This window comes from Cheilinus undulatus, linkage group 16 (assembly GCF_018320785.1).
Source record: "Cheilinus undulatus linkage group 16, ASM1832078v1, whole genome shotgun sequence".
NCBI lineage: Eukaryota > Metazoa > Chordata > Actinopteri > Labriformes > Labridae > Cheilinus > Cheilinus undulatus.
The window spans coordinates 24,379,602-24,393,463 of NC_054880.1; the positions used below are offsets into that span (position 1 = coordinate 24,379,602).

At 38.7% G+C, this 13,862-nt stretch overlaps 1 protein-coding gene across 1 annotated transcript; it reads right to left on the reverse strand.

Annotated features, from left to right (window-relative positions):
• Nucleotides 1–835: 835 nt before the first annotated feature.
• sh3bp5lb (SH3-binding domain protein 5-like, b) lies at nt 836–11,271 on the reverse strand. Its single transcript, XM_041808198.1, has 6 exons — nt 10,806–11,271; nt 10,308–10,370; nt 8,895–9,023; nt 3,708–3,869; nt 3,226–3,399; nt 836–2,111 (listed from the first exon to the last, which is right to left on the reverse strand). Exons 1-6 carry the CDS (start codon nt 11,067–11,069, stop codon nt 1,476–1,478), a joined length of 1,428 nt encoding a protein of 475 aa, XP_041664132.1. The 5' UTR covers nt 11,070–11,271; the 3' UTR covers nt 836–1,475.
• Between the last annotated feature and the right edge of the window lie 2,591 nt (nt 11,272–13,862).

Consider the following 13,862-nt stretch of genomic DNA (forward strand, 5'->3'; position numbering starts at 1 on the left):
AAAAGTGCAACATGGATGCCAAAAGATGCATATTCTCCTTCTGGCTTTCTGTATTAATAGTAATGTCTTATGTGTGTGTCTTTGTGTTTGAATACCACGCTGAGGAAGCCTGACTTTGATGAGAACTCACACATGGAGAAGAGCGGCCTGAGCAACATGCCATCACATTTAAGATCTGACATCTGTTCCTCTTTTATGGATGCTGTTTTATTTGAGTACATTTGTGTTAAGTAGCTTCAATGTTGGTATCAGAGCAAGCCTGTTTTCTGTGTACATATGTACAGTACATCACTTTAAATTGTTATGTTAAACATAGACTGATGACATAAACACCCAATGATGAGGGGGTGGGCCTCAACTCAAGGCTTGTAAAAAACAATTATTGACCAAATAATTATCCATAAGAGTAGAGGTACTCAACCTTTTTCTGTATCCAAGAGCCAAACTGTCAGAAAAATACTTTTGCAAGAGCCACAATAAGAAACCAGGGGCTGACAAAAACCACTGCTGAAAGGCTCGTCTCACATTTGTCAAGACACATTTTGATGATCCCCAAGACTTTTGGAGAAATATCATGTGGAATGACTAGACAAAAGATAAACTTTTTTGAAGGTGTGGCCCATTACATCTGGCATAAAAATAACACAGCATTTGATAAAATGAACATCATGCCAACAGTCAAACATGACTGTGGGAGTGTGATGGTCTGGGGCTGCTTTGCTGCTTCAGGACTGGGACAACTTGGTGTGATTGATGGAACAATGAATTCTGCTTTCTACCAGAAAATCCTGAAGGCGAACGCTTGTTTTTAGTTATTGCTGCCAAGGATGGCACAACCAGTTATTAGGTTCAGGGGGTAATTACTTTTTCACATTGGGTCAGATAGGTTAGAATTTTTTTCCCTTATTAAATTAAATCCTCATTTAGAAACCGAGATATTAATATTGGTTTCATGGTCCAAAACATTTAAATGTGTTAAATATGCAAAAAAAATCAGGAATCAAAGGGGGAATAACTTTTTCATGGCACTGTAAATACAAAACATCCAGTTATATATACAGTGAGCAGACCAATAGTGTAACCAACTGAATGTTTTGTATTTGTACAGATCCAAAACGTTTCAGTGAATGTAAACAAATGATACCGCCAACTCAATAAGGATTCAACAAGGAAAAGATTCTTTCCACGTTGTTTTCACTGTGATTATAGCGTTCACCAGAAAAGCCAGCTAAGGATTTCAGTCATCCTCCATGTTTGTATTTCTTCTGAAGTAATACTTGATCCTGTGAGTTTCTGTGAGATCTCAAGTCTGTGGAATCGCCACTGTGATAACGTTACTACAAACAGTCGCTGTGTGGTCTAACCATCTAGATCATTTACTGTGTAGGATCAAAGGATTATGATGATTAAAATCAGCTGATCCTGTCCCAATGTCTGTGGTTGACTGTGTTTCATAACCTTCTGCATCATGGCTCTCATAGACTCACGCTGCGATGGTGCTGTTTGGTGAAGCTCTCCTGTTTCTCCTTGCTGACTCTGGCTCCACCCTCCTCCTGCTCCTCCTGTTGCTGTGGGGGTGTGTCTGCCTTCTCAGGCCCCGCCCTCACCATCATACTGACTGGCCTGTCACCCCGCTTCCTCTCTCTCTCCCACTCATCCCCCAGTAAGCTCCCAGCGTCACTCAGCTCACCCAGGTGCTCTACAGAGTCGCACTTCTCCAGGTCAGAGGCAATGGTCTGGAGGCTGATGACGGACAGGCAGTCCGACCCCGCCTCCGCCTCCAGACGCTCCCTCTGGCCCCATCCGCTCTCCCTGTGACGCTCCACCCATAGGCGGGTTTTCTCTCCATCCACCCAGTCGTTCTCGATCCCCCCAACCCCACCCGCAGAGCTGCTGACCTGCATCCCGCTTGCTGCTCTGACCTCGGCCTCAGCTCCAACTGGAGAACTCCGCCCCCCGCAGATGGCAGCACGCCCCCTGCTGGCTGTGACCCGTCCCCTCTGAGCGTGAATCTGCTCACTAATCTGCTCTAGGTTCCTCAGAGCCACTGAGTAGCGAGTCTTCACCTTTGCCACCTGCTCCTCTAGCTGGACGACCTTAGCCTTCTGCTCCTGAAACAGATAGGAAGGAAACAGAGATGAAAGGTAGACATATTAACAAAACGCGAACAAGGTAATGTTTTAATGGTTTTTAACAGCAGAGACGACAAATGCAGCTTTCAACTAATGCAAATGAAATTCTTCCTACAACTATATCTGCCCAGATGAATCCTCTTTTTTGTGATTACTGTGTGTGATTAGAGTCTGATGTCCACCTGGGTCAAGGAGTTAGCAGAGCTCAGTCCACAGTTGGTAAAAAGCAAGTAAAAAGTCTTGTGGCATCAAGAATCAGCTTTAGGATGAGTGGAAAGCTCGTATTGTCCTTTGGGAAGTGGGAGAAGAGTTAGACGTCTTTCTTCCATACCAGTAAGCTTTCTACAGCAGTCTTGTCTGGACGACGTTTAAGGAGGAAAGAAAACTCTTCAGACTTGCCAGGCCGGTTGCTAACTGTGCCGAACTTTTCGGTGAAGCTGGGGAGCACAAGCAACAGTGGAAGAAAGATGGTCTACTGCTTGAATGGTTGTAGAATGGCCACTGAGGAAAGGTCACTGAACTTTTTATTATATGGAGCCCCTGCAGAGTCTCCTTAGGTCTCCTATCAGAGAGGACAACTAGGTGCTGTAAAGGATCCTGGGATGATCAGTCCCTCTGATATTATGTACTTGTATGTATATAAACATTTTTAAATACCAACCAAGGTCCAGATCACATGTACATCACTGCCTCCTTCCACAAAAAAGCAGTCAAAAAAGTTGTAGAAATGCCTGACTCTCTCATCTCCACCTGTTTGACTCCCAGGATGTGGCCTTTTGAGATTGCTGCACTTTGTGCAAATTGTTCAAATAACTGTTCCTTGCACCCTAACAGTTTAGAGAACATGAGGCAGCTCAGTTGAGTTTTTTTTCAGGACTTTATCTTAAGTTTCAGTTTCATTTTCTGGCATAAATCACTGTCTGCTGAAGCAGAAGGGGAGGAGTGAGTGAACATAGATATGTAAAACTAAAATGTTATACAAAAGTTTCTCAGCTTTAGTTGATCATTGATGTATTCTATTTTTTCAAGATCTAACATCTCTTGCTCATGTGGTATATTCATCCATATAAACCTAATTTCTGCTTGGTCTCACCTCCAGGATGTGGTTGAACTGTGCCTTGAGCTCAAAATACGGTTTAGATTTGAGGATGACCTTCTTCAGGGATTTCTGCAGAGTCTGAACACGAGCTTCTGCGTCCTGACACAGCTGAGTGACCCGCTGGTGCTCCCGCTCGCTGCGGAGACGCTCCTCCTCCGCCTCATTCACCTGAATATGACAGGCCAGAAATATAACATCCATAATTATCATCCTACGAAGACTTTTATGGCCTACAAACAGTTCGAAAACATCCTAATTAACCCGATGATTATAAAAAACCAAACAATATCTAAACGTTTGTTATCCCAGGAACAAAAACAGACGTCAAAGACACCCAGACTGTAGTAATGTAGTGTTATTAGCAGGCCAGCTTCACCTTCTTGTCCAAATATTGCCAACATATTTGGACAATTTAGATTCTGACAACTTTACAAATTTTGCAAACATAACCAATAAGCTGATTCAGATTCATATACCTTGGCGGTGGCGTGGTTGAGCATCTCTTGCCATGTTGGGTCCATAGTGTTTCTGTCTGCTAACAGACCCTGCTCAGCTACATACACCATCTCTCTGGCTGCGGTGTGCATTGACACTGCTCGCTCGTACCTCAGAGCTGCTTTCTGGGTCTCCTGCTGTGCCTGATGGGCCAAAAACACAACCAATAAAAAGATTAACTAGGGCTATAAGGGCCTTCACAACTTCACACACACTGATGCACATTGGGCTATCAAGCTCTAAACTGTTACATGTTTTAAACAGTAAGTGAGAGTACACAGAGTTCAAGGTCACATATTATGCAAAATATACTTCTCAGGCTTTTCTAGCATAAATATGTGGACATGCCTGTCCACAATCCACCCAAGAATCAGAAAAATCCATTCCCTCTCCCTTGTCTCTCTCCAACCTTTCAGAAAATGTGTGCTGAAACAAGCAGTTCTCAGATTTCCCCCCTCATGATGTCATGTCGGGAGTCAGCACCGCCCACAGGTTCGGTTAGCCCTCCCTGCTTGGAAGAAAGTTCCGCCCCTTCTCCTGATCCAGCTGAGAGGAGGATCACAGCCATGCCCTTTGAGTTTCTTACACAAGCTTAATACCTTTTCCCTCTGGCAGCATAGCAGATTTCCTTGGAAAAACTACCTTTACCAATATTTTCACCAAAAATTGAAAATGGCAGACTTCCTGTAAATATGGCAAAAAGGTCCAGGAGGCTTTTTTGTAGGTCCTGGCATGATTCATATTCCAGGACCTGCATTGTCTTTCTTAGAGGAACAAGGCTTATGTAATAATCCTCATCAAATCTAAGTCGCATTCTATAAGTGGATATAAAAGTGATTAATCGGCGGCAGTTACTTTTTCTTGTAACAAGGTGGCACTGTGAATTTTTGGAAAAAAATGCAAATACGCTCACCAAATTCAACGTTTTTTATGTTCAATGTGCTGCACTGGCTGATTTTCTGAAATATTACAGGGGGCATCACAGAGTCACTTGGCCTAACCGACCAACAAAATCCATGTCATTCATCTTAGTTTCTCAATCTGCATTTTTCTGCCGACTCTCATGGCTGTACGCATTTGAGAAACAACTTCCTGTTCCATAAAAAAATGGCCATAGCAGCAGCGTAGTCTTTCTTAGAGGAGTAGGGCTTTCATTTTAGGTCGAGCCCTATCCACCAAATTACATAATTCTTAAACAAAGTTAAAGTAAGAATGTATGGGTTTAACAGCGGTTTTGGCCAATATAAGCCCTGTTGACAATCACTACCCATCAGAAAATAACGCTGTAGGTACCAGTGTCTGTAGCTCAGGTTTATGACTTGTCAAATCAATTTAATACTAACATACAGAATGGGCAATCAGCTAAATTGTTATGTCCTATGTACCAACCAGCCACATTTTAGGATTATTTGGAGGAAAAGTCAGGAGCAATAAGCCTTGAAATGGGCCATGTAACAGGCCCTGTATTGTCTACTCTGCAGCCAGCCTACCTCACACATTTGCAGGAAGTAAAAAAAAAAAAGGTAAAAGACGATGTACTTATGTACAAGAGTAAAAAGGACTTGGACTGACACACTTTAATTTTAAAAATAAAAGCAGTACTTGTGAAAAACTGTACCCATAAAGGAAAACAGAGGTCGGCCTTACATGTGATGATGTTTTTCTGACACTGTCCTTCTCCTCCTGCTGATTTTCATTAACCTCTGGCTGATATTTCAGTTATCCTGCTGACAAAAAGAACAACTACATGGAACACAAGCTCTAAAGATCCTCAGAGTGGTCTTCGAGGCAAATACAGAGCAAAACCAGTCCCAAAAATGTCATGTTTATAGCCAACATTATCGCAGCTTAGCGAGCTAGTTGTCTCTATTAGTTCAGGAGAAAGTTCTTGAAGTGAAGGGTTTTTTTGAACAATGTTTTTATTGGTTTTCAATAGAAGAAAAAAAACAAAATCATACAGCAAATAGTGTCAAATATTTTCATTAAATCAACACAAAAAGTAAAAAGATAAATTGAAATAAATTAATTAAAAGTGAAGGTTACTGTGATCATCAGTCAGACGTGTTTCTTTCTCTGCACAGGGGAGCAGTCGGACGCTTGGCTGGATGGAGACGAGGAGACGAGGTTGCTCTGACAGATTAATGACTTAGAACTTTATAAAAGAGATGTTAAACACATGGATTCTGTTCATGTTGGAAATCACCATCGCTCCATCATTAGCATTTTTATATGAGCAGACGACATCGTTAACAGATTAATAATCCATGATTGGCTTTATTGAAACCATTAGACCTCTGCTCTGTTTCTGTTTCACTTTAATTAATCTTAGAATGAATCCTCTCTGTGATGATTAAACATGGCTGACACGGCTAACCCACCGCTGCAAAGAGTCAAAGTTTGATCCATTTGTTAGTTTGATTACAGACAAATATCTTTCAGTCTGAGATATCCCTGCTCACATTAACTCTTAAAGGTCTGTGTAGCTTACTGGTCTCAGGATTTGATTTGGTTTTATCATTATTATTCTGACAGTTATTTGATTTCCAAAGGAAAGCTTTTGATATCAGTTACTATAGTCACCGGTCCAACAGCACAGTTAGAGGTGTGTCAGGAACACATGCCAAGTTGGTACTTAATTCAAATTCCTTTTTAATTATTTATAAAGTGCTTTTAAAAAATCAGTGTCAGCATAAATGTATTTTGATTATAAAGCAAGATAAATAAACTTCTTCAGTGCAGCCACAGCTGGAAAGGACATGAAATATCAGTATGCAAAAGTCAATCACTGTATATTATTCAGATATTACTCTATGTGACTTTGTCAACAAAAAATCAAGCAGTATTCAAAAGACAGTTGCAGTGAATCAAATGGGCAGGGCGACATGAGATGAGAATGTCATCCTGATAGAGGCCGCAGTTTATTGGAGTCCCCTAAAAGGAAAAAGGTTTACAGTCCTTCTGCAAGATGATTTCATTTCATTCTGCTGAGAGCCAGCTCCGTGCAGCTGTGTCACTCTTTAGGTACCATCTGGTTATGGAGCCTAATCTCCTCTGCTAGCTACTAGCTACTAACTACGAACTAATATGGTAGTTAAACTCATCTACTAGCTGAAATATGTTAGATGAGCTCATCTAATACATACAGTACGGTAGCTAAGCTCATCCACTAAGAAATAATATGGTAGCTCAACCACTATCTTTAATATGGGAGTTGAGCTTATCTACTAGCTACAATACTATGGAGCTAATTTACAAGCCAAAATACTGTAGTAGAGCTAATTTACTTGCTATAATACTGTACTTGAGCTAAACCACTAGCTATTATATGGTAGATAGGCTCATCCACTAGCTATAAATCGGTGGTTGAGCTCATCTACTAGCTATAAAATGGTAGTTGCACTAATCTACTAGCTATGATACAGTAGTTGAGCTCATCTATTGGCTATGATACAGTAGTTGCGCTCACCTACTAGCTACGATACAGTAGTTGAGCTCAGCTATTGGCTATGATACAGTAGTTGCGCTCACCTACTAGCTACGATACAGTAATTGAGCTCATCTATTACCTATGATACAGTAGTTGAGCTCATCTATTAGCTATGATACAGTAGTTGAGCTCATCTATTAGCTATGATACAGTAATTGAGCTCATCTATTAGCTATGATACAGTAGTTGAGCTCCTCTATTGGCTATGATACAGTAGTTGAGCTCATCTATTAGCTATAATATGGTAGTTGAGCACTCAGTCTGCAGTGATGAGACAGTCTCAAAGCTCTCTGCCCTCCGCCTTCCATCACTTGTTACCTCTAACTGAGGAGTGTTTTAGTCAAACCAGTGCTCCACATGCTTTATTAACTTTTCTGTATACTTCCTGTTTTCTTTAAATAGGGGATTATGACCTACCAAGGGAGAAAAGTGTTTAAAAAGTAGTGCCAACCCCCACCAATTTCATCTTTGTTGTTTTGTATTCCAGCACAATCTGAGTAATGAAGCAGATGCTCGATAGTTGAAATATGTCAAGATAAAAAACATCTCCTATATTTATTTGTCTGAAAAAAAGAAACAAGATAAAGAAGCAGATGATTGAATGAATGGGGATGAATTGTCAACCATGCAGTGTGTGACAGTGGTATTTGCATTCAATTACAGTAATGCATGTCTCAGCACTTTATACTGGTATATCGGTCACATCGTTTTAAACACAGCCCACTTGGTTAGACACTTGGTTTTATGATGATATCTCTGCCAGTGCATAGATGCATAATTATCCATTTGTGCAGTGTGATGCCTAATAGAACTAGAAAAGCACTCGGAGAGCGCAGACCTCCGCCGTTAGCCCTATCTCCTAGTAGTGACGAGTCGTTTAAAAAATTCCTGGATCCAGACGATGATCCGGATCACTCCCAAAATCTCATCAGTTCTTCCTTATGCCATTTAAGACATTTCCTGAAAATTTCATCAAAATCCGCCCATGACTTTTTGAGTTATGTTGCTAACAAACTAACTAACCCTGCCGATCGCATAACCTCCTTGGCAGAGGTAACATTACGTTTTAATACCTCTATAAAACAGACATGTTCGACTGGTGAATGAAATTCTATTTTTGCTTTTGTGGTGGCATTTTGAGTGTACTTCTAAATATTTTACATCCCTAAAGCTTTACAGCAGGGTTAGGGTTAGTTTGTGTAAATAAACTATAATGAAAATGCTGTAAATCCTTTCAGTGCAAATGACAGATGATCTCCAACATCTCAGAGATCTCAGATCAGCACCTTGGACAGCAACTGAGACACATTTTTGTGAACAAACATCTTCATGATCAATTGGCAGGTTTTAAGTTCTTACTGAATGATAGGTTCCTGACGTAAAGATAACACAACAGTGATACAGTCCCAGCGTTCATGTAAGCACCTTATTTCCAGGTTATTTAAGTTTCCTAAAGAAGTACTGTACAACAAGTCTAAAAACTATAAATACATGGCCTAAAAATATAGCGGAACAAAAAGTGCACAAGAGCATAAAAGATTTTAAGAATAAATAAAATAAAAGAATTAATACAATAAGTATGCAATAAGTACCAATATAATATGAAAGACAGTTGTATAAATATATGCCATGGATCCACTCACATCCATGCTGATGCCTCATGTCCAGGTGAAACACTCACCTCTTTGGCCAGCCTTCGAGCTTCGTAGTACGGCCTCGCTTTCTCAATGCAGGCACCAAGCTGTGAGCCCTGACCATTCAGTTTCCTGGCAGAGTCGGTCAGAATCCTCCTATAGCTGGAGCGAGCATCCTTTAGGCAGTAAACAGAGATCGTCACCTTATCAGAAATGTTTCTATAATTCTGGTTAAAAAAAAACAAAACAATGATATTAATACATATCTGTACCACAGCAAGACAAACAAAGTTCTAGGTGCTCAAACCAGTGCCATTTATTGGTTTTATTATCAAAAACTGAAAAAATAATCCACTCCATCTTAATTGCTCAAATATACTAGCAACGTTATGTGTATATTGCAAAAATATGTTGGCAACATTTAATCTGAGACGGTATATTTTTGAATTGCCTTGAGATAACTTTGGTTATGAATTGGTGTTATACAAATGAAGGTTGATTGGTTGAACATTGGGTCTAAATTGCACAGATAGACTAGCAACATTTCATCTAAATTATGTACATTTATTGCAACATTTCTTCTTAATTGCACAAATATACTGACAACATTTCTTCTAAACTGTGCAAATATATTGGCAAAAGTTCATGTAAAATGTACAACTGGCTGGCAACATTAAATGTCAATATTACAAATATTAAAGCAACAATCCATCAAAGTTGGGCAAATTTATTGAAATTTTATCTAAACTGCATGATTGGTTGGCTACATTTAATCTAAATTGCACAAATATATTCCAAACATTTCATCTAAGTTGTACAAATGCTTGAAAAAATGTTAAGATATTTGTTGAATTTCAATAAAACAAAGACTTACAGACTTAACTGCACAAAGACACAACCTTTGCAAATTGCTCAATGTTTGGTGTCCATCCAAATTATGACTAAACGAAACAGTGTGCAATTCAGATTAAATTTTACCTGATTCTTTAAGTGCACAATATTCTGCCAGCCTTTCATACAAACTGTACAATGTGTCATTTTGGTCAAGCAACTTTGACACAAATTTTGTGCAATTAACAGGACTCTCAGCAATTTAAATGTTGCTGGCTTAATTGCACCAAAATACTGGCAAATTGCATGTCAATTTTGTAACACTTGTCCTACTGAAAAGTTACTTGTGAATTTTTGCTATGTGGACAAAACAGTGGTCTCCTCCCCTTGCAGCAGCTTTTGTTTACAAAAATGGCTAAAGAGATGAAGTTTATCTAAAGTTTTGATTGTTTTTGATACCATGGATAGTTAAAAAAACTGATCATATTGTTTGAAACATCCAGTACAGAAAAGAACTGAGGTATTGAACATATTGACAACCCTACTCAGGGCAAAACATGCCCCATCACATTCAGTGAACCCTAAAATGACAGAAACATGCTGAGGCAGTAAGAAGTCAGTCGTCTCACATCAAGCTGCAGCTCCAGCTTGTTGATTTCATCGCTCGCCTGGTTGAGATGCTCCAGCTCCTCCTGAAAACGAGAAGAAAATAAATTCAGCTTTAAAAGACGGGTGATAACAGAAAGACTAGAAGTAAAGCAAAGATTCAGAGCTGAGTGGGCGGTCATCAGCAGCTCAGTGATGCAGGGAGAGGCAGCTGATGCTGGGTACCAGTCTGTACCAGCAGCACCAGTATCATCATGTGGGCTACATATTAGCTACAGCTGTAAGAATGAATCAACACAGTCAAGATTAAATGTGTTCAAAAGACGCAAAAAAGTCACTCATACTTCAGTAAAACCATAACATGCCTGTGTCCTGATTAAATATGTGCATATTTAAGTATATTTCTTAATGAATGCCTGTATAGTTATAAAACATGCCTGAATTTGTTGCTACATATTCCAGTCCATATTTCTAAACCATAACCTGTACTTTGATTATTCGGTATAAGTCAATATAATAACCTGTATTCTGGGGTCCAGCTCCTCCTCATGTTTCCCAGCCTCCTCTTCCTCCTCTCTGGCTTTATTCTGACTCCCAGCATCTCCTTCAGCCTCCTCCTGTTCCTTCACCTCCTCCTCGGTGTCTCCTTCACTCCCTCTCCGCCTCAGCATCCCCGTGCTCCCTGCTCCACCTCTCGCCTCTTCCCCCGGGGTCTCCTCTCGCAGGCCGGCCGGGCTAGTGATCCCCGCGGTGGTCGTGGTTTCACGTGAGGTCCCCGGCTCCATCTCCGGCCTGAGGTCTCGCCGTCGGTTTTGAGGCGTTTATCTCCCAGGTTAGTGCGGTTCCGGGTCCGTGTTGATACTGCAGGACAAACGGGCTTAAGCGCTGTTAATGAAGTGTTAGCATGTCCGACTATGCCGCTGTTTAAATAACATTATGTGGCTAATGCTAATGCTAGCCTTAGCCAGCTCGTAGCCTTGTTGCCACACTCACTCTCTGCTCTTGATGACAGGAGGGAAGCTCCTCTGCTCTACTCTACCCCACCGGGCTCATTTTATCCACCTGTCCATCCGTTTATCTTCGTATAAATTTGTTTTTATTATTCATTAAATGGAGAAATATTTGTGTTTGTATTGGTTGGTGCTGAAACGATTAGTTTCTTCATAGTAATGAAAATAATTAGTTTGATTTCCATCACAACTAAATAGAAAATAAAAGAGAAAAATTATTAACCTTTTTTTTCCAAAACTTTTCATTCAAGTTTGTTGAATTCTGAGTTTTGTCAGTGATGTTCCCAGAGTTTGTTGGGGCTAAGTGGTAATTTTGTCAACTAAAACTAAAATGTTATTTGACCAACTTTCTTCCATGTAGAAGCGACCAAGACATGCCAAAAAAATTCAGTGGAAAAAATTGAGATGCTATTTTTCCATATTTTGATATAAAAGTAAAAATTCTGACTTTAATCTCAGCATTCTACATTTCTTCTCAAAATTGGGGAAAAAGCTTTGCATCTCAAGTAAATGTTTCTTTTTCCATAGGCCTTAATCCTCCAAAAAGTTTTGCTGATAAAAACTCTGACAAAAAGTAAGAGTTTTTTCATCAAGGAGACTTAAATGTCAGAGGTGGACTGTTGAAAGTTCAAAATCAATTCTATTTCTTCAGTGTGAATTTCAGCTTTGTCAATATTTTTATCAGTACATTTTGAATCAGTTAAAGTATTGATTGTGTATTAATATGACTGTTTTAAATCTATAGTAATGTTACAGTTTGGCCACAAAAACTTCAAAGAAAATAAATGCCTTTACTCAAAGTAAACACTAACATTTTACGGACTAAAAATGGAAGAAAACTATAAAAGTTAAAAATGACTAAAATGTGACTAAACCTAAAAAGGTTAAAAATGACTCAAATGTGACTAAAACTATAAAGGGCTCAAAATGACTCAAATGTGACAAAAAACTACACTAAAACTATAAAGGTTAAAAATGACTAAAATGTGACAAAAACTATAACGGGCTCAAAATGACTAAAATGTGACAAAAACTACACTAAAACTATAAAGGGCTCAAAATGACTAAAATGTGACAAAAACTATAACGGGCTCAAAATGACTAAAATGTGACAAAAACTATAAAGGGCTCAAAATGACTAAAATGTGACAAAAACTAGACTAAAACTATAAAGGGCTCAAAATGACTAAAATGTGACAAAAACTACACTAAAACTATAAAGGTTAAAAATGACTAAAATGTGACAAAAACTATAACAGGCTCAAAATGACTAAAATGTGACAAAAACTATAACAGGCTCAAAATGACTAAAATGTGACAAAAACTAGACTAAAACTATAAAGGGCTCAAAATGACTAAAATGTGACAAAAACTACACTAAAACTATAAAGGTTAAAAATGACTAAAATGTGACAAAAACTTTAACGGGCTCAAAATGACTAAAATGTGACAAAAACTACACTAAAACTATAAAGGGCTCAAAATGACTAAAATGTGACAAAAACTATAAAGGGCTCAAAATGACTAAAATGTGACAAAAACTAGACTAAAACTATAAAGGGCTCAAAATGACTAAAATGTGACAAAAACTACACTAAAACTATAAAGGTTAAAAATGACTAAAATGTGACAAAAACTATAACAGGCTCAAAATGACTAAAATGTGACAAAAACTACACTAAAACTATAAAGGTTAAAAATGACTAAAATGTGACAAAAACTATAACGGGCTCAAAATGACTAAAATGTGACAAAAACTATAACAGGCTCAAAATGACTAAAATGTGACAAAAACTACACTAAAACTATAAAGGTTAAAAATGACTAAAATGTGACAAAAACTATAACAGGCTCAAAATGACTAAAATGTGACAAAAACTACACTAAAACTATAAAGGGCTCAAAATGACTAAAATGTGACAAAAACTACAAAGGGTTCAAAATGACTCAAATGTGACAAAAAACCATAACAGGCTCAAAATGACTAAAATTTGACAAAAACTTCACTAAAATTAAAAAGGTTAAAAATGACTCAAATGTGACAAAAACCAAATAAATATTAGACTAAGATAAAGACTAAGACTAAATCTAATATAGTTGCCAAAATGAATATTGTTGGGGGTGTAGGCAAAAATGTATTTTCAAAACTTGAAAAAGATTTTTAAAACAAAATTTCAAAATATATAATTAAAGTCAAAAGAACTAATAATAAAGATTAAATTCTGTTTAACTAGCTATCTTCTTTGCCCTCTCTTTATTCACTCCTCGGTGGACAAAGTGGATATTGATTCCTCTTTATTCTGTCTCTGGTTACTTTCATCAGAATACTTCAGTTTTCATGGGAATAATCCATGTGATGCTCAGCAGCACAATGAAAGACTTATGGGGCCCTTTTAGGGGGGTTTCCTACTGTCACTGCAAACTTTGCACATTTAGCCACTGCTGTAGATGGAAATTTCACAGTTCTCTGGGGCCCCCTAGTGGTCTAGGGCCCCAGAGCAGATGCCTGCTTTGCTTCTGAATTTTAAGTTTGAGGCTATTTAGTGAACAAGGGAATGAATAAGCAGT

What these genes read in the sequence shown, in the direction of transcription:
- sh3bp5lb (XM_041808198.1), bottom strand. Translation starts at nt 11,069, where the DNA reads ATGGAGCCGGGGACCTCACGTGAAACCACGACCACCGCGGGGATCACT. An exon ending in CTCGAAGGCTGGCCAAAGAG is followed by an intron (nt 3,870 to 8,894) that starts GTGAGTGTTTCA and finishes TTGGCCCATCAG; the next exon opens with GCACAGCAGGAGACCCAGAA. An exon ending in TCAACCACGCCACCGCCAAG is followed by an intron (nt 3,400 to 3,707) that starts GTATATGAATCT and finishes TGTCATATTCAG; the next exon opens with GTGAATGAGGCGGAGGAGGA.